At 36.2% G+C, this 25,000-nt stretch overlaps 1 protein-coding gene across 2 annotated transcripts in view; it reads right to left on the reverse strand.

The window, feature by feature from the left end:
- The window catches only part of rsrc1 (arginine/serine-rich coiled-coil 1), a 163,322-nt gene that overhangs the window by 14,619 nt on the left and 123,703 nt on the right, over positions 1-25,000 (reverse strand). For both annotated transcript variants that reach the window (XM_067365372.1, XM_067365371.1), the window contains one exon: positions 18,396-18,458. In XM_067365372.1, the coding sequence (XP_067221473.1) occupies positions 18,396-18,458 (63 nt within the window). The remainder of the gene's footprint in view (positions 1-18,395; positions 18,459-25,000) is intronic.

Here is a 25,000-nt window from a genome sequence, read left to right on the forward strand (position 1 = left end):
AGCAGGAATTACAACTTTCATTCAAGACAATTTGATGCTTAATGCCTAATTTAAAGTTAATCCCCGTTACTCATCAAATAATTTAGCAATTCCTGAAACTGCATTACTATACTGTAATATCTGTGGATCAGTGTGACATTTTGTAGCATGTAATTATCCATTCATAGCGCAAGTGTTACATGGATACGTGAGGAAGCTGTGAAATAACCCCCCCCCCCCAAAAAAAAGAATATATGATCAATATGTGATTAAATAGTGTTTAAAGCAATTTTATTATCTCTAAATGGTGCATGAATGGCATAATAGAGGTAAAAGCACATATGATTAGGACATTATTCTGTTGACTTGCCTATTATGTTTCCATCATTGCAATGACTGTGATAAAGCAGGCCTCTCATGCTTGCAAGTGATCCACAAATCTCCTTAAATAGGTGAAACTGGTGATACCCACTCAGATATCATCACATTCAATCACACACAAATCAAACCCTAATTTAACCCTAACTAAACTTAAAATGATGATCTGTGAGTGGGCTGGGTTTTCGGTTGCATTCAACAGTGTTGAATGTTAAAGGAACACTCCACTTTTTTTGAAAATAGGCTCATTTTCCAACTCCCCTAGAGTTAAACAGTTGAGTTTTAACGTTTTCGAATCCATTCAGCCGATCTCCGGTTCTGGCGGTACAACTTTTAGCATAGCTTAGCATAGTTCATTGACTCTGATTAGACCGTTAGCATTGCGTTTAAAAATGGCTAAAGAGTTTTGATATTTTTCCTATTTAAAACTTGACTCTTCTGTAGTTAAATCGTGTACTAAGACCAGCGGAAAATGAAAAGTTGCGATTTTCTAGGCTGATATGGCTAGGAACTATACTCTCATTCAGGCGTAATAATCAAGGAACTTTGCTGCCGTATCATGGGTAAAGCAGGCGCAATGATATTACGCAGCGTCTCTCACAAACGTCTCCATGGTTGCAAGGCACGTTCCCTGTGCAAGCAGGGGCTCACAGGCGCTGCGTAATATCATTGCACTGCTGCAGCCATGATACGGCAGCAAAGTTCCTTGATTATTACGCCTGAATGAGAGTAATGTTCCTAGCCATATCAGCCTAAAAAAAATCACAACTTTTTATTTTCCGTCGGTCTTAGTACACGATTTAACTACAGAAGAGTCAAGTTTTAAATAGGAAAAATATCAAAACTCTTTGGTCATTTTTAAGCGCAATGCTAACGGTCAAATCAGATTCAATGAACTATGCTAAGCTATGCTAAAAGTGGTACCGCCAGAACCGGAGATCGGCTGAATGGATTGGAAAACGGTAAAACTCAACTGTTTTACTCTAGGGGAGTTGGAAAATTACCCTATTTTCAAAAAAAGTGGAGTGTTCCTTTAACCTGTTAACTGTCATGGGCCCACCGGTCGGCCCACAGCCATTACATATTTAAAACAGTAATATTCTATACTAAACCTAAACTAATTTTGACAAACTATATATCATTTGAAAGCTTAGAATCTCTAGTTTACATATTTGGAGACTGATTTTCAAAATAAATTACAGAGGAGCAGTAATTTATCAATTTGCAACAAGCATATTTTCATACTCATAAGGCATGTTCAGACCTTTATTTTGAAATAGCGATGAACATGAAAAATCATTAAAGATTGGTTGAAACATGTTTGTTTTCATGCCAAAAGATAACATCCATTCAATTTTTTGAGAAAAAAAGGTCTAAAAATGTTTTTAATAGAAAAAAAAAAATACATTTATGATTGTGGCGGTGATCTATAACCCACATGCATGTTATTTTTATGTTTATTAGAGGCTAAATTCATATCAAATTCTGCAAAGCTTCCCATACTACTTCTATATAGGATGTCTACTTCATAAATTGTATGAAAATAATGTAAATATATGGTTCAGATCACTCAAACCATATATGGAAATGGAGGCGCCTTTATATGGTCAGTAATGGAGCTTGATTGTCATCTAGTGAAAAAGTGTGGTACTGCGCCCAAACAAAATCTTACTGAAAGCTCATTTTTTGAGATATCAACCTGAAATTTGGAACACAACTTGTTCAGATTTTTGGCTTTGATTTCCTTGCAGATTTAGAGTAAAACTTGTTTTGTAAAATATATATTTTATATAAAATATAAAATATTATATTTTAACATTTTATATTTTCATAAACAAACTTCTATAACTTTTTTTCTGTTTCACTTACATAAGTTATTTCACTTTTACAATAATCTGCCAAATTTCATCTTTAAAACAAGACCAGCCTTATGTCTATACTCCAAAGAATTCTTGAATTACAACCATTTAAGTTTGGATAGTGCATTTTCTTGTCTAAAACAAAAAGTGGGGGTGACAGTTAACAGGGTGTTCTAGAAAGTGTTAACTAATGTTCTCAACAGAAGGTATTACTAAAACTAGTAGCAGAACTTAATAATAGCTGAACAACAGTTGGCAGTAACACGTACAGGGTTTCTACAGGTTTCATCAAATCTAATTTAAATCTTATATATATATATATTATATATATATATATATATATATATATATATATATATATATATATATATATATATATATATATATCGCTAAATGTCGATAGATGACGACATACGGCAATTAGAATATTCATCATGTCACTGTTGTATCCGCATTCTGCCAAGTGTCAGCCCAACATTTGTTTGCTTCTCTGCTACTACAATAATATGCTCAAATAATAAATATTAATAAAGCCAAACTCCCAATAAAATTGTTTCATCTATATATTTTTCCGTTTTTCTTGTCAGACAATATGAAAAGGTGACTGCGTAAATCGGTCATTCACTTGTACAAGTAAAGCAGTTGCTTGTCCGGAAATTTTTTTTTTTTTGTAAATATAAATTTCTTCTGAAGCAATATCCTTTCAGAATATTCCAGCTTTGACACACTTATGTAAATCTGCATACTTGTGATAGATAGCATTAAATAATGTTATATGATTGTGTTAAATATTTTTCTTTGAAAATATAAATAAGAAATGTTGGGTGGGGAAATTATCCTTTTAAAAATGAAACTAAACCACCAGTAGGTGGCAGCAAGTAACTGTCTTAATGAGTGAGTCATTGAGTCATTCATTCAAACGATTCATTCCAATGGATGATTCATTTAAGAATGAGGCAACTGTTTATGAATGGGTCATTTAATCTTTGACTCAACCGACTCGTTCAAAACGCTGAATCATTCAATAATGAAAACAAGACTGAGTGTTGCATTATGGTACTGCTGTGATCTTTGTTTGAAACTATTTTTGCTGCTAAAATAGAACAAAAAAAGTCAATGTTCCTTTTAAAATTTAAGTGACTTAATATTAACCTCTTGTTAATTCAACTGTTGTATGAAATCAGTGTCACATTTTTAATTGTGATGGTAGCCTATTTAGGAAAACAGCATTCTTGGTCGTGTGATTTTGCTTACCAGTATCAATATTTTGAATATTTACCGCAGTATGTTTAACCGAGTTTCTTTTTGTGTGTGCTTCGCTCATGTTTCCATTTCTCCTCGAGATGCTGCGCAAGCCTCATCAGCTCAACCTTGTTATCATCAGTACATTATACAGCTTATTATTATCCACTATCGATCGCCACTTACACTGAATGTAGTAAAGTCAGTCATTCTCACGTTTTGGTGATTCCCAAGTTGTTGTTTTTTTTTTTTGGTATTGACGTTTTAATCAGGTCCTTGTCTGGCCGGGCAAGTAAAATTCTCTTATCCCAGACTAATGGACAAGAGTTAGTGTCGAGCCCTGACATCTTACACCAGCACTAAAATCCTGATTTATAATCGAGATGTTGTCTGACAAAATAAATCACCATACACATAAGATAAAGACATTTGCTGTGATTTTGGCTATATGTACACGTAAAATTATTACTCAGGTTACAATCAATAGTATCTATTTTATTTGTTCTCTGACAGAGGGCACAGCCTCAACTGAATGTGCTGCTGAACCAGAAAGGTGCACCTGCAGCAGGAAAGCAAGATCTCATGCTCGTGCGGTACTACCGGGGGGTCTCGGAAGCTAGATCAGGTTAACAAGTCGCTATATCCGTCACAACGTGCTTTCTTAGAAAAAAAAGTCGCAAAAGGGGCCTGAAAAGTCACTAAGTTGGCAACACTGATGCAGCCTTCTGTCTCCAGGTCCCAGCCCGCCGCTGTCCAAACCGGCGTTATGGCAATTTTGAACCATCCGGAGGCAATTACCAAACTGGTCCCATGTGCGTATCACACCAATGTACATATTTTTTCGACAGCAAATCAAAGTTATTAATTATTTAGGCTTTATTCAAAATAAACTGGTAGCATTATTTTTCTTCAAAACTACTCTTTAACTATGCGCATGCTCTAAAAAACAGTGTTGATGTGCAGTGAATGCAACACAAGCAAGGTATCAAACCAGTCTGTATTAAATATTGGAATACTCAGACAGAGAGATGGAGACTCTAGAACGAATACGCAAAAACCTGCTGTAGCTCGATCATAACTGCATATGTAAACATACACAGATGGATGTTCTTGTCTAATGGCAATGAAATGGCATACATTAACATTAGTTACTGCTAAAACAGATGTATCCATGATTTATAACAAAATCATACTTTGGTATAAATAATTTACAGTTCACGTCAATGCAAATACAAATGCACAATGAAAAACATCATCTATGTGCTTCCCGTTATTATCTCATAATGTCAAACCTGACCCATAACACATAAGATCCATAATGAGAAAGCAAAGTCTGTTTACTTTGTGTGTGTGTGTGTGTGTGTGTGAGACACAGCCAAACAAATGTCACTTTAACATGAACAACAAGATAAAAGAGAATGAAGGAATCTGGGAAGGAAAAAAAAGTGCAGCATTCTGAGGTTTTGCTGGTCAGCAGCTCTGTCACAAACATCTCTATAATTAAGGAAACACCCAACCGGCTAATTACGTAATTGGAGTTAGCCTTTAAAACACAAATGATGTCATCAGACATAAAACAGCAAGATTTGCAGACTAAGAGCCTCTCCATTCATGAGACCGAAGCTTTACGCTATACTGCAACTCATTTATTCTTATCTGCAAGACAAACAAATCAGATTCACAGATATTTATGATCAGCATTATTTCACAGAGCTGTAGTGTAACTCACCCTGAAAATCACAGGGTCGTTTTCACGTAATTGACTGCAGAGAAGGTCACTGACACAATGCGGGCTGACTCATTTGGCTAATTAAGAACAGTGCCCCAGTGACCTCTGTCTTGGGCAAATAACCAACGAGTATTTTAAAACATTGCACTCTGCTTTACTGAAAGAAAATAAGAAAGTCTGATTTCATTGTTTCTGAGAGTTGAATATAACAAAACATACAGCAACTGTTGATGCTTCTGTTAATACTAAGGCAGTCGATCGATTAAAAAATAATTACTGTAATTTATCGCACCCAACATTACCTTTTTTTTTTTGTAAAGGGCATTTGGCTTAGTCTTTGCACATTCGCTTTGTAAACACTTGCTCGGTACTTCCACCCAAGTCATGCGTGACCTTTCTAACGTTATTACGTAATGCGTGGCGCAATGCAGAGCAGTGCAAGATAAGCATTCGTGGTTTAAAAAGTATATATTTTTTTTTAGCTTTTCAGAAAATGACATCGTTTCACTAGATTACTGGATTATTCCTCCTCTGGGATCGTGTAGAACTGCAATTTGGACCTTCAACCTGTTGTACCCTGGTGAAGTCCACTATATGGAGTAAAATCCTGTAATGTTTTCCCCAAAAGCCTTCTTTTCAACTGAATAAAGAACATAGACAAAAGACATAAACATCTTGGATGACAAGTGGGTGAGTAAATTATCAGGAAATTTTAATTCTGAAGTGAACTAAACCTTTAACTCAATTTAAAAAAAAAAAATTGGCTAAAAAAAGATCCAAAATCAATTTTTGAGCAAGTACATAACCAGCCAGTGTTCAAAACTATCTCCTTACCTTAGCTCAGTAAGCTCGGTAAGCTTGTAATGTTTTATAATAAGAGTGGTACTGGTGGGTTTCCATGGGAAATTCAAGCATGTAGCCATTCGTCTTTGTGTCATTACGTCACGTCTGTAAACAGAAAGGAAGGAGGCCCAGCTAGTAGCTACGCTATATCATGTGAGAATGCTGCAGGTGGCAGATCATTTACAGCCTTTTCTCACAGCAGCTGAAATAATTAAACTTATCATTTTGATGGCAGATTGTAATCCAGAAAGATCCAAATGACAATCATCAGTGACAACTGGAGATTCACCCATAGTCAAAAGCAAAAGACTTCAGATTACAGAGTGGCTACAGAAATTGAAATCTACAGGTAATGCTAATGCACACTAAATACACTTAGTCACGCAATGCTGATGTTGTTAACATTAACAATTTGGAAAAAAAGTATAACAGTAATAACAATTTGCGCAGTTGGCATGATCCGAGCTAAGCGATTGTTAGATTTAATCACCTTTGGCAGTGCGATTTATTGTAGGCTTAATGCTTTTTTCCTCAGTTGGTCAGAACAAAAGTGGTAGACATGTTAATTACTTGTTCAGATGACATTTTCCAGTGAAAATTCTTATTTTGATCATACTTTCAAGACGTAGAATCTGTGTTTCTGAAGTACAGTATCCACACCGATGTGGTGACTGACATCAAATATTAGATTCATCGGTGCTGAGGAGCCGTGCTGATGCACAATGCACGTAACGATAATAATTCTGCATATAACTGCAATAGCAGGTTTCAAACAGAGATGGCGACAAAGAGGCAAAACTTACGGAATGCAGCTTTAAGCAAACTTAAAACAACGTAAATTCATAATAATAAATGTTACATGTAGCTGTGCCTTTTATATAGTGTGTTTGGTGATGTATCTTTCTCTGTCAATACCACAGACTGTAAAAAACGATGGAAGGCTTGACTCCACTTCTTTCCACTAGAAAAATGAAGCCAAAATATCCCTGATATTGTCATTGCTGATTATGACATTCAGAACCCGAGTCTGCGCAGTAGTGATCCTATATCAATGTCCTGCACATACTCGCAAGCACAGCTGTCAATCATGACATTGTAACTCGATATGTTGTTAAGAGAAGGAAGAGGAGGGAACCCTGAATGTTCAACAACTTTAATTATAAAATAAACCAACACAAAACGGAAGTAAATGTGGCAGCCCCTAACCGACGACTGCCGCACACATAAGCAAAACATAACAAATAGCCAAGGCTGGTCCTATCTCGTCCTTCATTGTCATCGCTCCTCTTTTTATGCTTCCGAGCTCCTCCATGAGATACGCCCTTCTCACGGCCCTCAGCCTCGTCCTGTTTGACACAGACTTCACACCCCATTTTTATAGCATCAAATAACTAACTAAAACCAAACTTACTGAAAAAACGACACTTGAACACACATCAGTGATGAGAACTTCCTAAAATGACAGAAACCTTCGTAAAAACGTTTTGTGTATTAGTGTAATTGGACTTTTTAGTATGGCTCGTGTATTATTGGATTATATGTAGAAGATGGGGTTTATGACCTATACTGCAGCCAGCCACCAGGGGGTGAAAATGTTTTGGCTTCACTTTTCAGGATGTGTGCAGCACACTTGTTTTTGCACTGCGTGGCACGGCACGACACGGCTCAGATTGCTCTACTTTCGGTTTGCTTTTCCATTGCAGTTAGTACCGCCTCTACTGTCATGGATCTGCTTCCCATCTACCAAAGATTCTGCACCTCATCTACTGACCACGATAAAGCCATTTCTTTTTCAAGTTGCGTGCGACAGTCGTTTAAAGCAAGTCGTTTTGCAAACAAATGATAATGCGGTGGCTGTTACTGACTATTGAAATGTAGCAGGTTTGGTGTCTCCAATCCAATGACACTGGTAGTGACGATTCTCTCTGACCAGTCAGTGATCTGCAGTGTTTACACGTCACATTTAGTAGAGGTACGGCATGCAAGGAACCTCCACCTCCGAGGTGGTACTATTTATGCAAGACGAACCGTTCCATACCGAGCCGTCCCATGCAGTGGAAAAGCACCAAAAAATGCACTGTATCAATGCGTGTACCAAGTGCCATTGGTCAATTCTCTGTCAGCTCTCTGTGATTGAAAGAAACTGTCAGTTCAGTTTTTACGCATTTTAAAGTTTATTTCACACTTTTTTTCTCTCTCTCTCTCTCTTTTTTTTTTTTTTTTACAAAAGTAATAAAATTACTAGATAAAAATTTTGGTATGTCTGTATTGTAAGTATTTAGACTTTTTAGACTTGTGTCCGCACTTAATCACTGAGACAAGCATTATTGACAGGATTAAAAACAGGTAGCAAGAAAGAGCTTGCAACGCATCCTACATGTGGGTCTTGCATGTCGTGCCTCGGCCCCACAAAAGGAGGACGTGGGGTTGAACCATGGCGGACCATCCCCAGTCGGCTGCTCACTCTCACTTTGCAGAACTGGTAAGTGGATCACAGATAGCATGATCAAATACTGTAACGCTAGCTAAAGGATGTGGGGGAAATATTAGAATAGCTACTTCACAAATTGAAAAAACTAAACAAAAAAACAGACAAATTAATATTTCACAGCCCTACAATATATTATGCATCCTTATGACTCTTAACTGTCATTATGAAAATTTAAATCAATAGTGTTTACATTTGTAAACAGACAAGTCAACGTACGTTTAGTCTACTTCAATGACTCAGTAAGTCAACATTAAGCTATACATAAACTACTGTCCCACAGAAAACAACACACATGCTGTATAACAATAAGAGCATATCATAGAGTTCCAAAATGTGTAAAGGACAGGTCACATTGATTCATGGACCTCTCACAATTGGTGGCTTGATTGACCACAGATTGACCCATTAGGCACCCAATCAGTGAGGCACTGTTCCTGGTGTGTGTCTGAGACCACCAGTCCTGACTTGATGAGGTGCAAATGACCCAACCACACACATGCAACTCTCAACACTCTACCCTGAGGATTTCCTCTCTTTCCCACAACATAAACACATACACACTTTCTCACATTACACACTCAAACACACCTTCTCACATATCAGCATAATGACAATCTAAGAGTTTCTTCATGAACACTGCTTAATAAAATCGCTCTGAGAGGCAACATGGCTGCCACATTGTATGTGTGTGGGGGTTTGGCTGGGCCACCCTCACGCAGTATTGTGTGATAACGACTCTGTCCTGACACCCTAAAAAAGCCAGCTTCCCAAGAGAGCATGTATAACACAAGCACACAAACAGCTGTTAATAGAGCTACGAATTCTCTATGAGCAGAGAGGATTTCACATTTCAAACTGTGTAACCATGTAGTGTACCGCAACTCTAAAATTAAGCTGATTAATTCTTTGTTTAGCTACACTTCCCTTGGTTACTACCAAGCGGCAACCTCCCCCAGTCTCTCGTGAAGGCAACACGGAAGTGACTTAAACTGCGATTCATCAACTGGCCGCTAAGGACAGGCTCCAAAAGAGAGCAGAATCTCATTGAGTTCCATGTTAAATTGGCCAAGTTTACAGCAGAAAAAAACATGTTTACAAGTTGGTTCAAATTGTGGTTTTGATCTATACTGCTAAGTTCCCTTCATGACAACTCTGAGGGGGGTGAATTTTTTTCTAACTCATTCTTTTCAATTATATTAAGCCTTTAATTTCTGCATAATTAAGGGCGTGGTCACTTGAGTGACAGGTAGATGCCGCTGCTGTCTGTGAGCTGTCACTTTACCTCAGTTAATTCCAGCCGCTGAATTTAGCATCTTAGCCGTATTTGTGCTCGATTATTTTATACAATTATAAAATATGGCTTGCTGCATAATATTCGAGACTGATGTGTGTCTGTGTAGATGTGATCGCATGCGGAAGATAAACAGAATACGTTGTTGGATCGTGACATTGGCTGAAAGTTTTGTTTGTGAGATTTACTACAATGACAATGGCGGGAGGATATCAAAATCTGACAGCACTGCTTGGATATTATAACTAAAACTGCTGCACTATTTTGAAAAAATATACTTTGGACACGGGCCCATTTGTTTGTTAGATACGATCGTATACAGTTTTACAACATAAATGCTGCTCAGATTGCATTATTTCTTGAAGAACGATGACAGAGAGCAGATCATTAAGAAGAAATGTTATGCAAACAATGGATAAAATATCAATATTTCATGGACAAAAAGTACTGTTTTTGTTTTGCAATGGACATTTATATTTTACCCAAGTGCCACAGATTGGATTCATCTCGCGATCTCTATTATAAAGGTATGAAGTCCCATTTTAATTTTCCATGTTGTTATTTGCACACCCAACACAAATTACTGGTGTTGGAGCATCTATATCTTTAAAAAAAAAAAACACTGTAGATTGACAGTAAACCTTTAGAACTTTCTGATGATAAAACTTATCTTTATTAATAATTTAGATAGTATCTAGATAGATAGCTCCTTTGCCTGCTAGCATGGTCATGTCGAGCTAGGCGGGTGTGGTTTCAGCAACCAATCACATCAGCTCAAACCACCTCCCCGCCCATTTGCCCATTTTCAGTTATCCGGGAGTGACGTGCGGAGACGATGGCCGCGGCCTCATTTACGCGTCAAAACTGCTGTTCAGAACTTTATGGGTGACGTCACGGACACCATGTCCATATTTTTTTTTACAGTCTATGGTTACTGCTCATATTCAGTAGGTCAATAGTTTCGCAGTAAAAAAGTGATAAAACCGGAAGTATTATTATTTGTACATGGTTTGGATGTAAATGAAGCAATAATGTAATTTAATACTGAACAGAATTGTTCCTGATTATTAACTTGTGTGAATTCATGTTATTTATTTATTTTTATTTATCCATTTATTTAATTTTATTTTAGTTGGGATTTAAACTTGGGTTGCCAGAAGTGCTGTTGTGCTATATGACGGCCACACAGTTCACAAGGATATAGCAATATGTACTTAATTAACATTAATTTCAACATAAATGTAGGTGTTCTAAATGATGCTATACATGTTCATTTGAGAATGATGTTGCTAATGTACAGCAGGATTGGTCAGTAATGTTATTAACAAGATGGGGTTTAGAGAAGCATAAAAAAAACCCCAAAATGTTCATATTTATAGTATATATATAAAATATAATAATAATAAAAAAAAAAACTTTAAATGTCCAGTGCAATTCTTGGCTAGGACAACACCAACACCAATAGGACAACACCAGAGGAGAGGAATGGATGTCAATCATCTATTAATTAAATCATGCACAGGAAAAGCTTCACTTGAGAACAGTTGGATGGGTAGCTCCATATGCGTTTGGAGAAATGGTCCAACTGTAGACACTGGTCAATAACATGTCTAAATATTCAGAGTCAATACAGGTGAATGAAGGATTTCACAAAGCACTTTTTTCTTCTTCTTTACGTTGAACTCACATGGGAAAACACAGAAGAGGGAAGGGATCAACCACCATGGCTTTTCGGAAAAAAAAACAAAAAAAAAAAACTTTAAAATTTGCAGTGATAAAAATCAATAAAACAGTAATTGCTTGGCATATCATAGCATGGGAAACAAATTATGAGAAGGAGGCTGATGTCCAGGCGGATTAGGTTTTTTGGGTTCAGTGGACCGGGCGACAGTAAAGGTCTCTGCGTGATAATTAAATCTTCTCACTCTGATTTTCTGCCAATTTTATTTCCCTTGGGTCCACAATACTGATTCACTGCTTATAAGCCAGGCATAACTAATCACTGGAGTACAGAAAATGGTTGCTTTGAATGAGAGAAAGATATGCAAACACATTTTACTTTAAATATTACAGTTACATAAAGCTTACAATGATGATTTTCACCTGTGAGATGATGTCAAAAATATGCACTTTTTTTTAAACCATTAGCTGGGTCTAGTAACACAGTCTTGTTTCTCAAAGCAGGCTGTTTACCACATTTTTGTAATAATACTTAAAAATAATCTGCATTTACCTGCATTTTGATAATAAGATAAACTCAGTTTGAATAATCTGTGTTTTAGGTCAAAGCATGGGGATTATGGCAAAAATATTTGTTTTTCAGAAAGCTCTATTTAGTGTTTTTGATTGTATTTTCTTGCAAAAGTTGTGTTATGTATCTAGTCACCACTATAGTGATTGGTGTTATTTTCTGTGAGGTTTCTTCTATTTCAATGAGTATGTACAACTTTGTATAGAAGTAACTCCTTTTCAGTTTGATTAACACATTGAAACACAACATGCTAGGTTTTCTCAACAACTTATTTTTACACGGCATAAATCCTTATAATATTTTTGATGATTTCACATTTATAAGGCACAACAAAACTATGAAAACATATTTTGTAAATACAATATTAAACTTTAGCCTCTCACCATCAGAGGTCATGTCAGTTACAGAGTAGTTCTTTTATCCTAGTTGTGCGCAGATTAATATAATGGTTTGAGAAATCCCCATGGTTATTGGTGATCACCATATCAGAGCTAAATCTATTAAGCAACTTCAATACCTACTGACTGTATAAAAAAAATGTTCATATGTCATATGAGCACATATCATCTGCTGCTGTGGATCTGATCTGGTTTTGAAATGGTCTCTTTCCTTTCTGACTGCAGACTCTCTGCAGAACAAAGTGAAAGTGACATGTAAAGGCCAGGTATGGTAACCCATATTTGGAATTTGTCCACTGCATTTAACCCATCCAAGTTAGTGTACAGACTTTAGGAGTAATGAGTAGTGAACACAACACACACACACACCCCGCAAACTGTGGCCACACATCTGGAGCAGTGGGCAGGCATTTACCATTTTGCTTTGGCGCCCGGGGAGCGATAGCAGGTTAGCTGCCTAACGAGGGTTGCTGTCCATGTGAAATACTAGCTTTTTCAAAATAAAAATGTAATTAAAGCTGCAAGCAGCGATGAAAGGGCCCCCGCTCCTGGGCTCACCATCACCCGTTGACCTTAGGAAAACAGTGAACAGTGGGTGACATGCATGTAAGCGAGTAAATACAGGAGAATTATGGCAGAATCATTTCAAAGTGCCAAAATTCCTGTTGCCAACAGGTGGCATTTTGACTGTAACTGAATATTGCCATGTAGCTGTCTTCAGGCCAGGACTATTATCAAACGTGAAGTTTGGAACAGATCGGACATTGTACGCCTGAGTTACAACAACTTCCTGTTTTGTTGCGTTAATCACATACATTAGCACTTAGCCTAGTGTTGCATGATTTAATATGTTTCTAGCATGTTTGGTACTTCATGGCATATTTAAATGTGTTTCTGGGAGTGAATTACAGTGCAAAGCATGCCATTTCCTGTTGTCAGCAGGTGGCGCTATGACTAACTGAATATTGGCATATAGATGTCTTTAGGCCAGGACTCTTATCACACATATGAAGTTTGGGGCAGATCGGACATTATATGCCTGAGTTACAACAGCTTCCTCTTTCATGGTGAAACATCAGACTTTGTCAGTAGCCACGGACACGCCCTTCAACGAAAACTCAAGATCTTGGCAATTTAACATCGCTAAGGTCTTAGGATTAGACTGACCAAACATGATGATCTGGTAAAAACTATATGACAAGTTAATCACAGTGTAAAATTTGTCATTTCCTTTTGCCCACAGTTGATGCTATGACTGTAACTGAATATTGCCATGTAGATGTCTTCAGGCCAGGACTCTGATAAAACGTGAAGTCTGGGGCAGATCGGACATTGTATGCCCGAGTTACAACAACTTCCTGTTTAATGGCGCAACATCAAAATTTGTCAGGCCGCCCCGAACACGCCCTTCAGTGAAAACTCAAGATCTTCACAATAACATTACAAAGGCCTTTAGATTAGACTGACCAAATATGATGTTTATCTGATAAAATCTCTAGGAGGAGTTTGTTCATGTCTGGAAATAGCAAAAACTGGAAAAATTTTGCAGAGAAAATTCAAAATATCTCACTTGCCGTTGGGTTTTCAGATTTTGCACCCAGGGATCTCTTGGTATTGGACTGTTACATGTTTCTACCCATTTCATACTTGTACATGAAAAGTAGCGCGAAGGTCGCTTAATTGAAATTTTGTAGGTGGCGCTATTGAGCCATTTTGCCACACGTAATGGAGAAGAATAATAATTGACTGAGCAATTACAATAGGGTCCTCACACCATCGGTTTATTCTAATTTCACTTGTAGGTTACAGTAAGTCACTGTTTTAATAAACGAGTCATTGAATCTTTCATTTAACCTATTTGTTCAAATGGTTGATTCATTTAGGAATGAAGCTGATCATTCCGATTCATTCGGAAATGTGGATTCATTCATCAGCGAGACATGGTTAAACAACCATTCTGCTGTGGATTTGTTCAGATTTTGTGAAAATAGAGCAAAAATGTTGTGCCTAAAACACAACTTGAAATATCAACTACTTGTTTATTGAACTTTATAAAATTACATCTGATATTTGGGATGAGATAATGCTTAGCTATAGCATACAACAATTTTAGACAAAAACCCATACAAGGGCATTTTTGCCTCCATATATTGAATTTTGGAGGCATTCTAACTGGATTCTAATAGGCTACATTATGCAGTACACATTTTAAGCTGTAAATTCTTGCATGATGCAAGCTGCAACCATACAAGTATCAACAATTCTTCAACAAATTGGTCTTGCTGGGATAAATCATCTAAACAGCTGAGAGATTTAACCAGCTAAAACCAGCTTTGATCCAGTGATCCAAATTTGATCCAGTGATCTGGCATGAGAAGGGCTGCAAACATGTATATATTGTCATTATTGCGTAATCAAAAGGAAAATCATTATTGATAATTCAAGTTACTTTACTGAATTGATCAAGAAAACCTAGAGCATTTCCAAACCTTTGAAAGGCACTTAAGTATATTACAGTATAACTTGTGAAACACAGAATAAAGTGACAGTTCAGGATGACAGAAGCAAACTGCGTAATAATAGAAATACCATGTGGTTTCATGCCTAGAAGTTTTTTCCTCAAAGACAAATTCAAGTCCTTCTCAAAAGTCATCTAGAAAAGCTCTAAGATACAGAGAAGTGTGTCGTTTACCAGGTGGCGTATTTCAAAGCTTATCCTTTAAATACCAGTTGGTCACGACAATTAAATCATTTAGGCCAGTGTGAGCCCCCACTCAGCAGGCTCTAGTCCCAGGGTCAACTGCTTGTAGACCCTCATTTACACAGCATTTGTATTCATGACAGGAGAGCGCTAAATATTTAACAACAGTCTTGCAGGAGTTACTATTGTTGAGCTCACAGGTCAAATCATTTGATTTCCAAAGAGATTACCTTACTCTCTATTTACCCACCTATATCTTAGACAACAAACCATTTGATGGGTTTGCTTGAGACAGTAACTATGCTGCAAGTTGTAATTTGAATTTTAAATCAAGAGCAACATTTGAAATACTATGAAATAATATTGCTCTGATGATTTTTTTCGTGTAATATTTCAGTATTAATGCAACATTAATGCAATATTAATATATTAACACTATTAGTAACAAATAATTCCATTATACTTTGATTTAAAAAAGGGATTATTACACAATATTTTTAATTTCTATACAACATTAACCAGACAATCCATATTATATCAAGCCTCCAATTAAGTTTAGAGTGGAGGATTATATATATATATATATATATATATATATATATATATATATATATATATATATATATATATATATATATATATATATATATATATATATATATATATATATATATATATATATATATATATATATATATATATATATATATATATATATATATATATACACACACACACACATATACCTCTTGGTCTTGGTCATTGATTGTCCTCTATCCTATTGACTGTCTGATTTTCTTTCATGTGCACACACAGGCTTGTTCAGCACTATGACAGACACCTCTTGTGAATGACAACAAAGCTTGTTATAGTGAGATTAGAAATGAATGGATACAGGGGGCAGTCTCTCTCTCTGTGTGTGTAGGGGTGTTAAATTTCATCTAAATGTTTAATAGTAGTATCATTCTCCAATACAGTCACACGCACAGAGGAACACACCTGCAAAGATGACCCGCATGACACAGCATAATTAAGAAAAAGTCTTTCCCTTTTCCATGGTGAAAGAGCAAGCTGCTCTAATGATACGGGTTAAACGCTATACAGCTCATTAAAATATATGATCTGCATGGATACAGACAGAATGCAGGTCTGTGTCAGAGAAAACAGTTATAGACTGAAGTGCTAAGCAGTGATGGATTTTAAGGGATTCAACACTGATTTTAATATGTGAAAAAAAAAAAAAAAAAAAAAAAAAAAAAAAAAAAAATCTGCATGAACCACACAGGGAAATAGAGAAAAACTTACGCCAATTATATCATGCCATAGAAGAACTATTTTGGGTTCCCTAAAGAACATTCCTGTAAACAGTTCTTAAAAGAACCATTTTTTTCTAAGTGTGAAGATCATTTTGATATTCTAAAGAACCTTATTCCACTATAAAGAAACATTTGTGGAATGAAAATGTTCCATTGATGTTAAAGGTTCTTAACTGAACCATCGAAGACAATAACAAACCTAGATTTTTAAGAGTTTTTCATGTAGAAACATTTTATGATTTGATTTTAAAAAGCAGATAGGCTTCATTAGGAATTAGATATGTTGTGTGAAATTCCCTATAAAATGATTAGCATGAGTATGAGTGTATATATATATATATTATATTATATTATATTATATTATTATTAATATATATATATTATATTATCTGCACTCACAAATCTCAGCTATCCAGCAGTATATACAGGGAGGGCAATATGGAAGCTGTGTTTTCCTCTTCGTATTTTGTTCATTTCCACAGTTCAGCTGGATTGTTGTTGTGGAGGTGAAGTTTGCGAGCCCCTGAGGGATGTGTGAGCCAACCCTGTTCATCTTGAAGAATGGCAGCCAGATGAGCAATGGGAGATTAAGGCCAGACCAAAACCTGCTCTGCTTTCACTATGTCACTTCCAGATCATGCGGACAGAGATTGAGTGTCGGCAGCAAAAGACAGTTTCAAAAGACCGTAATTGTGACTATTTTTGTACATTACAAATGCAGGGTTGGAGGTGGTGTAAAGAGCCTTCCAGCGCTAGGCAGGAAGAATGCGTTACTTCATAAAACAGGAAGAGTTTAAGAGAGAAATGAAAGTGTTTTGGAAGGGGGGAGAAGTCAATTGATTCCAAAGGGTGAGATTACAGCATGAACTCTGCTTAAGAAAATCAGTTGACTGCGAGCCACACACTGTAGCCCGGAGCAACAACTGTGCAATTTACCAGCGCTGGAATCTAGATCCAGTAATGGCATGAGGGAACAATGCAGAATTTAATGAAAGCGAGACAGTTAGGAGATGAGCTGAAATGATGAAATGCTATACTGATGTTTTTTTTTAAAACTAAGTTTTGATATTGCTAATATCAACAAATGAATGACGCCGATATCATGCAAACTGTCCACATTGTTTTACTTCATTGCTGTACGAGCAGCGTATGTCAAATGTTAACAGACTGCCATAGAAATATGACGGTCATAAGGCCTATTCCTACTAAAAGTGATGCACGTAGGATGCAAATTTTCATCAAAATGTGGGGAAAAAAACATCAAATACAATCCAATAATTAATATTAGATGAAATGTTTGAAAATTATTTCAGTTAACATTATTTTATTATGTGGGAAGAGAGCATGGAGTGACGCAAGAGACAAGAGAAAATAGCTATGTGGGAAATATATGGCCTGGTACAACAGTCAGTTAAACAGTTTTGCACTAATTAAGGTATGGTCACATTTACCATTGTCCATCAAATTTTTGTAGGTGAATTCAGTTATTTCTGTAGGAATCCATGTGATTGGAAAGCTTGCTTGAAGGTGAAAGATTTCCCCATGCAGATTTTTCAGCGGCTTTATTTGAAAGTGACTTATGTGTGAGCTGTGCGTCATACTATATATCAATACAACTGACAATAGACAATGAACCTTTTTTTTTGCCAACTTGAACCCATTGCGATACCTGTGTGAGGAAATATTTCATTCTCATGTGAAATTCATAACTGCATCGATTCCTATTGAAATGATTGGATTTCGGTCACGAACATTGGTAATATGGCCGCACCTTTACACAATGAAAAAAAGTGTCCACATGAATGCACTGTATTGATTTAAAGGCTTGGTAACAAATCAACTCTTACCTGTATAATTTCCCTGATTTTTTTTCCTCTATTTGTTAGAGGTTAAATTTTAAGGTTAAGTCAGGCTCACCTTCCTCCTTTGTCTTTTCTTCTTTAATATTTTCCTTTGCTTTCAGTACTTCATCAGTTTTAGCTGAAATAAGAAAAAAAAAAGCACATTGTAATATTACAGTAGTTATAAGTTATAAACAGCCCATTTAATATACAATTAAGAAGACCTTTACACTTTATTGTCTCTCTGCAAATGTACACTTCTCCCTGCCTGCACATCTTTAAGTTTTAAGCACATACTTATCAAATAATTTTTCAGCATGCTAATTAAAAGCCTGAGAGAAATCCTTACGCTGTGGAAACAGTTTGTGTACAAGTCTTATGGCAATTCATTTAGTCTGTTGACTTGCTTCTCTCCTGCCCTCCAAATAATGAAGACGTTAGCTGAGATGAAGACATATAGTGAGCAGTGAAGGGGGACTATCAATACAGCCTGTAAATTAATTACACCTCTGTTCCCGCACGTAATTTATTCTAAAGCGTTCATGTCTCCCAGGAGCAATTTGCCTTTATTGCTGTTTCACTCGCTGATGAGAGGAGTCATGCAAAATTGAGTCCCTCATAACATTACCTTCTATGAGTTTCAACTTTGAAGTAAAAGGAGAAGGGAGGGTAATTAAAGTCATTATGAAAAGCAAATTTGCCAGTTTGCCATGTTTAGACCAAATTCAACTGGATAATATGATTGTTTGACCACTGCTTGACAACACAACCATTTTAACAAGCAAGCTCAGTATGAATGTTAATATTACATTTTTTTTTTTCTTTCACACTCTGTGCTCCACGAAATGGGTGTATTTTACCCATCTCCAAGATTAATTTGTCTCTCCACCCCTCTCGTTGTGTCTTTCCTTACACATAAATGACCTTTTCAATGGTACAGTATGACATACACTGAATGTAAACAGCACACAAACACACACACTTGAGTGCATGTACAATCACTCAGAGCCCTTACTGTCACATGAAAGCACTCTGCTCTGTAATGTGACGTATGAAAAAGGAGCTCCAGACTGTGACCAAATGGTCAAATTTTGAGACCTCTTTTCCTGCTGGTGCAACTAAATTTTGGTTAGAGGCCGCACTGGTGCCACCACCACAATAAGAGCTGCCTTTTATGTTGCATATGAGAAACATCGAACAGCAAACGAATTGAAAGTGAAAAAAACTGCGCTCCTTGTTTGAGCTGCGCAGACTGCTTATCAGCTCGAAGCAATAATTGACGGCACAGCTCAGAACAGGTACTTACGGGCCATGAGATCTAGGGTGAAGCATTAAAATTTGGTCCAGAACTCTGTTATAAACCGTATCAGATCAAATAGCACTGACGTGGAAACCAGGAGAATCATTGTGCCATGAACGAACGATTTGTGGATTGAAAGTTTTCAATCCACAAATCACCAACATTCACCATGGACTTAATGTAGCAATGCTAACTGTAACCATGGTATTGTGGCAGAAACAGTTGAATGTTTTTTTTTTGTTTTTGTACATTATTCATCGTACAACTTTTAGAGAGTGAAATTCAAGCACTTTTCAAGTTTTCAAGTGATTCATAATTTTTCCAGCACTTCAGAGCTCTAAATATTATCCAATTTTAATGTTATTTTTGATGTAATGATTTGTAAAACCAAAAGTGTTCCTAAAAGTGTACACACTGTGTTCCAAATTATTATGCAAGAGACAAATCAGTAAGATTTCTGTACAATAAACATTCAGATTTTAGTTTTTCTAAGAAAATGTTTGTTTGTTTATTTATCCATGTCTTTTTAGATAACTGGAATCAATCTCAGACAAAATAATTTGCCAGATCTATGGAAACTCTACTTAGAGGTTGTTCCACTTTATTAAGCAAGTCACAGTTCCCATGCAATATGGGGAGGAAGAAAGATCTTTTTGAAGATGAAAAGCATGAAATGGTGCAATGTTGTGCAAAAGGCATGAAAACAACTAATATTGTCATTAATAAGCCTTTATCTGACCGAGTTCTGCTGTGCTCTAAATCACTCACAAATCTTATGATAATTCGATAATCTCCATTCATTTTTCACAAAATATCAGTTGCCTTTTGCACATTGCACCATTTCATGCTTTCCATCTTCAGAAAGATCTTTCTTCCTCTCCATATTGCATGAGAACTGTGACTTGCTTAATAATGTGGAACAACCTCTAAGTAGGGTTTCCATAGACCTGGCAAATTATTTTGTCTGAGATTGATACCAGTTATCTAAAAAGACATGGATAAATAAACAAACAAACAAACAAACATTTTCTTAGAAAACTAAAATCTGAATGTTTATTGTACTGAAATCTTACTGATATGTCAATTGCATAATAATTTGGAACATAGTGTAAAGATGTAGGAAAACTAAAACTTCATGGGAAACACACACATATCTGCATTTCAATTCAAGCTCAGGGTTTTACCGTCAAATTTACAATAAACAAGCCTGTACTATTATTAGTAACCACACTTATTAATGCAAAACAATAGTTAAATGATTATGATTAAATTAACTTTATAATTAAAAATCTCCCCAGCGGAACAATTCCTTCAAAAGATATTCTTTCCTTTGGTGTTTTGATGGTGGTGGAGAACACTGTCTAACACACTGGCCAAAAATTCACCATAGGTGTTCAACTAGGTTGAGATCCAATGATGGCGAAGGCCACAGCATACTATATGATTCCCATCATTTTCATATTCATCAATCCATTTGCTAACCCCCTGTGCCCTATGGATGGGGGCATTGTAATCCTATACTGAAAGAGACCACTTCCATCAAGATAGAAATGTTTTATCATAGGAAAAAAATTGATCACTCAGATCAACTTTGTATTGATTTGCAGTAACCCTTCCCTCTAAGCCAGGGGTTCCACAACATTTTTGTCAGCTGAACCCCTTGAACAAAATATTTACTTAAGTATCTCCTAAAAGTTTATGTTAATATTTCAACAATTTAACAACATATTTATATATTCATGGTCTTAACTGCTGAAAATATTTAAGATCTCTTTCAGGGTAATAAATAAATAATTTTAGATTAAGTAAGAATTCAGACTTTATAACTCACAATTAAGAGGAAAAAGTCAGAATTGCGAGATATAAACTCGCAATTGTGAGAAATAAAGTCAGAAGTGCGAGATACAAACTCACAATTCTGACTTTATAACATGCAATTGTGACTTTATATCTCACAATTCAGACTTTATAACTTGCAATTTTGAGTTTATATCTTGCAGTTGCGAGTTTATAGCTTGCAATTCGGACTTCATAACTCGCAACAGCAAGTTTATATCCCACAATTCGGACTTTTAACTGCGAATTTATGTCACACAATTCTAAGAAAGAAATTAGAATTGCGAGATGTAAACTTGCAACTGCGAGAAAAAAAAGTCTGAATTGTGAGATAAAAAGTCGCAATCACCTTTTTTATTTTTTATTCAGTGGCGGAAATAAGCTTCAAATTATGCTAATCGTTCTTGGTTTGAACAGGTCCACTGGATCCCTCTGATTTTTCTTTGTCACCCGTCTGTGCATTACTTGGGGTATAAAGAGCTAAAACTGATGATGCTTCTCCACAGCATTAGATAACACAGCACTATCTGCAGTAGAAAGCTAAAGACTTTCACTTCATCTACACTTAATTCCAGTTTGGCTGGCAGGATGGATAATGGAGCCTCCTCTGAAATTCAATTGTGATTATATGTGTAATTGCAGCTTCAGGCCCCTAGAGTCATGTAGGCATGCAGGACTATGTTTCATTGAAATGATCACACAGAAACAAATCCATCCGCCTCCTTCATCCAGTGGGCTGATTAGCAACGATGGCTCGTTAGAATCGAATGCAATAACGCAAACATCAGAGAGAAATGGCCGGGGCCCATTATCAGTGATTGATGGAGTGGCAGTGTGTTGTACGAACACGGGGGCTCAGAGGGGCCCACTATTTAGATTGAATAAAACGCTTCAGCTTTATCTGGTTTATCCACTACAGTAGAGCCACACACAGAACCTACTCTCCTTCACCCACATTCTGTCACTCTTTACGCAGCAGCAATTCATTGATATAATACTGCCGACTGAAGGAGGTTACTGGCTCCCGAAATAACATTAAGCAGACATGTGAGATAGGATATTGAATTCAAGCGTGTGCCTGCAAAATCCGTCCGGGAGTGTCTAACAGATGCCATGCAAAACCAGGACAGATGAGGTGCTGAAGGGTGTGACATGAGGTTGCAGGTTTGTTTGGGCAAAGTTTGAATTCAACGGAATAACTGTGATGCATAAAAAATGCTTTCTGAAACCAACTGAATGGATCATGGAGTAAGCAAAGTGTGTGGGTGGGTGCACAAACACACCATGATAATGTGATGGAGAGAAGGTAAAAAGGAAAGGGTGAAATAATGAAATATTGATCCAGAAACACCAATCAACTCTTAGCCTCATCAACTATCGGAAAATGTACACAGTAGAACAAACTTAAAAGAGTCCTATTATGCTTCTTTACATTTTACAGCTTTCTTTAGTGTGTAGTGTTCAGTATCAATTGATTCCATCATTTAAATATATACTTGGAAGAAAAAAACACTACTTTTAAATTGTACAAGTATCATGAAATCAAAATGGTAAATTCTGTTTTTTTTTTTATGGAATACTGCAGTTATTAATTATTATTAATAGGGCTGTCGATTTAACACGTTAATTAGATTAATTTCAGTGAAAAATAACGCGTTAAAATTATTAAAGCATTTAACGGTTGCCCCGCCCCAGTCCTACGTAGGTCATCTGACATTTCATACAGTTGATTGATGATAAATATGATGCAGGGCAACAAGTCACTGCATGATAGAGCCTATAGAATGTCCCTAAAATTCAAGATATGGGGCAAAAAATGCCCCTGTTTGAGTTTTTTTCCTCATATTTACATCATATGATATAGTTAAGCTAAATCACACGAGCAACGAGTGCAATATCAGTGTTGTTTTTATGTCCAGAATAGCACGAGACGAGTACAAATGCAATACTGGATAAACAATGGATTTTCAGATTTTGGAGCACATCTACTATACTTCAAAATGACGGGATCTAACCACCCATCATAAGGGCATGATGGACAGGTATGTCGTCTCAGTTTCTGGTAAAAAATTTAGCAATACAGCTAAAATCAGGTTCAGCAAACAGACTAAAATATTTTTTTTTTTGTTTCGTTTCAGTTGTGACATGAAAGTGTGGGACAGCATTTTTAAATACAAATGTAAAAAAATAAATCAACAGCAGAATCTACATCTTGTTCTTTTGCAGAAATCAAATCAAGATATTTTAAATTAAAAAAACAACACTAATAAAAAATACAAAAATTACTACATATTGTTTCAGTTGAAATTTAAGATTTAGGGCTGGGGACAGCCACATCCTAATAAAAAGTGCTCTACACATCATATATTTAGCTTAATATTTCAAATAATGTTTTGGGTTTAAGTAAATCATAAAATATTTTTACTGTGGAACTGCAGTTTGAACTAATTGTGTAGAATGGCCTATATACACATCCTGAACACATACAGCACAGGGAAGATATACAATCATACACAATGCTGCGTGAGAGGGATTTCACATCTATAACAGACAAGAATACTCTAAGGACACACAAGGCTCACATTGTCTCCCTCCTTAAAACAAACCCTTAAACCGAAAGATTCCAAACCCGTGCAGAATCCTCATCTCCAGCCTCGGGCCTCTCAATAAAACCACACAACAGCCATAATAATCCTCTGTGATTAATTACTCTGGCCTTAATCTCTTACAGCGCTGGTGTGGAGGAAAGAAGAGGACAAAGGAGCAAGAAAACCACCCGTAGCTGCAGCGCAGAACATCACTGCAGATTCAGCCGGCATACCTGCGTCCCTCTCTAGAGAAATCTGCCCTGTAGAATTTAATGAACAGTGATGACGATGTTACAGTATTGCTGGTACAGTATGTTTAAGCTATATAAAAACTACAATTTAAACTAAGAAAGTGCAGCACTATATGTACAGCAGAAACTAAGAAAGTGCTGTATTACTGTAAATAAAAATAAAGCTGCATCTGATTATGCTATGTTAGCTACTTCACAAAATAGTGTTTTTCTCTGAGGCATGGTAAAACATGGTACTCGCAGAAAATCAAGAAAATTAGATTTAAACAATAAGACTAAACGTGTTGATCTACATAAAAATAATTTTCTGTCTATAATTAATTAATTAATTAATTAATTAATTAATATAATAATTAATTTTCTGTCTATAAATGTAACCAAACAGTTGTTCCCTTGCCTACTAAAACATGTAAATATTAAAGTGTCTTTGGTGTTTCCATGGTTTCTACAAAATAAAACCGGAAACCGAGGGTAACGCGGGTATGACGCAATTGACAGGCAACTCCTCACGCGTCCCGGAGCCTTGGTTAAAATTGCAATTTTCTCACGATTTGCAAATAGTTGGAAACATTTGGGATATTGTAAGTACTCAAGTGAACAAGATATATAACACTGGCCTAGTGGTTTTTGGATATTTTACTGCAAAAATCTTACATATTGCACCTTTAAGGTAACATTTAGAGAACTTTAACGAAAGAATATTGGA

Source organism: Chanodichthys erythropterus, chromosome 17, assembly GCF_024489055.1.
Source record: "Chanodichthys erythropterus isolate Z2021 chromosome 17, ASM2448905v1, whole genome shotgun sequence".
In the NCBI taxonomy this organism is placed as follows: domain Eukaryota; kingdom Metazoa; phylum Chordata; class Actinopteri; order Cypriniformes; family Xenocyprididae; genus Chanodichthys; species Chanodichthys erythropterus.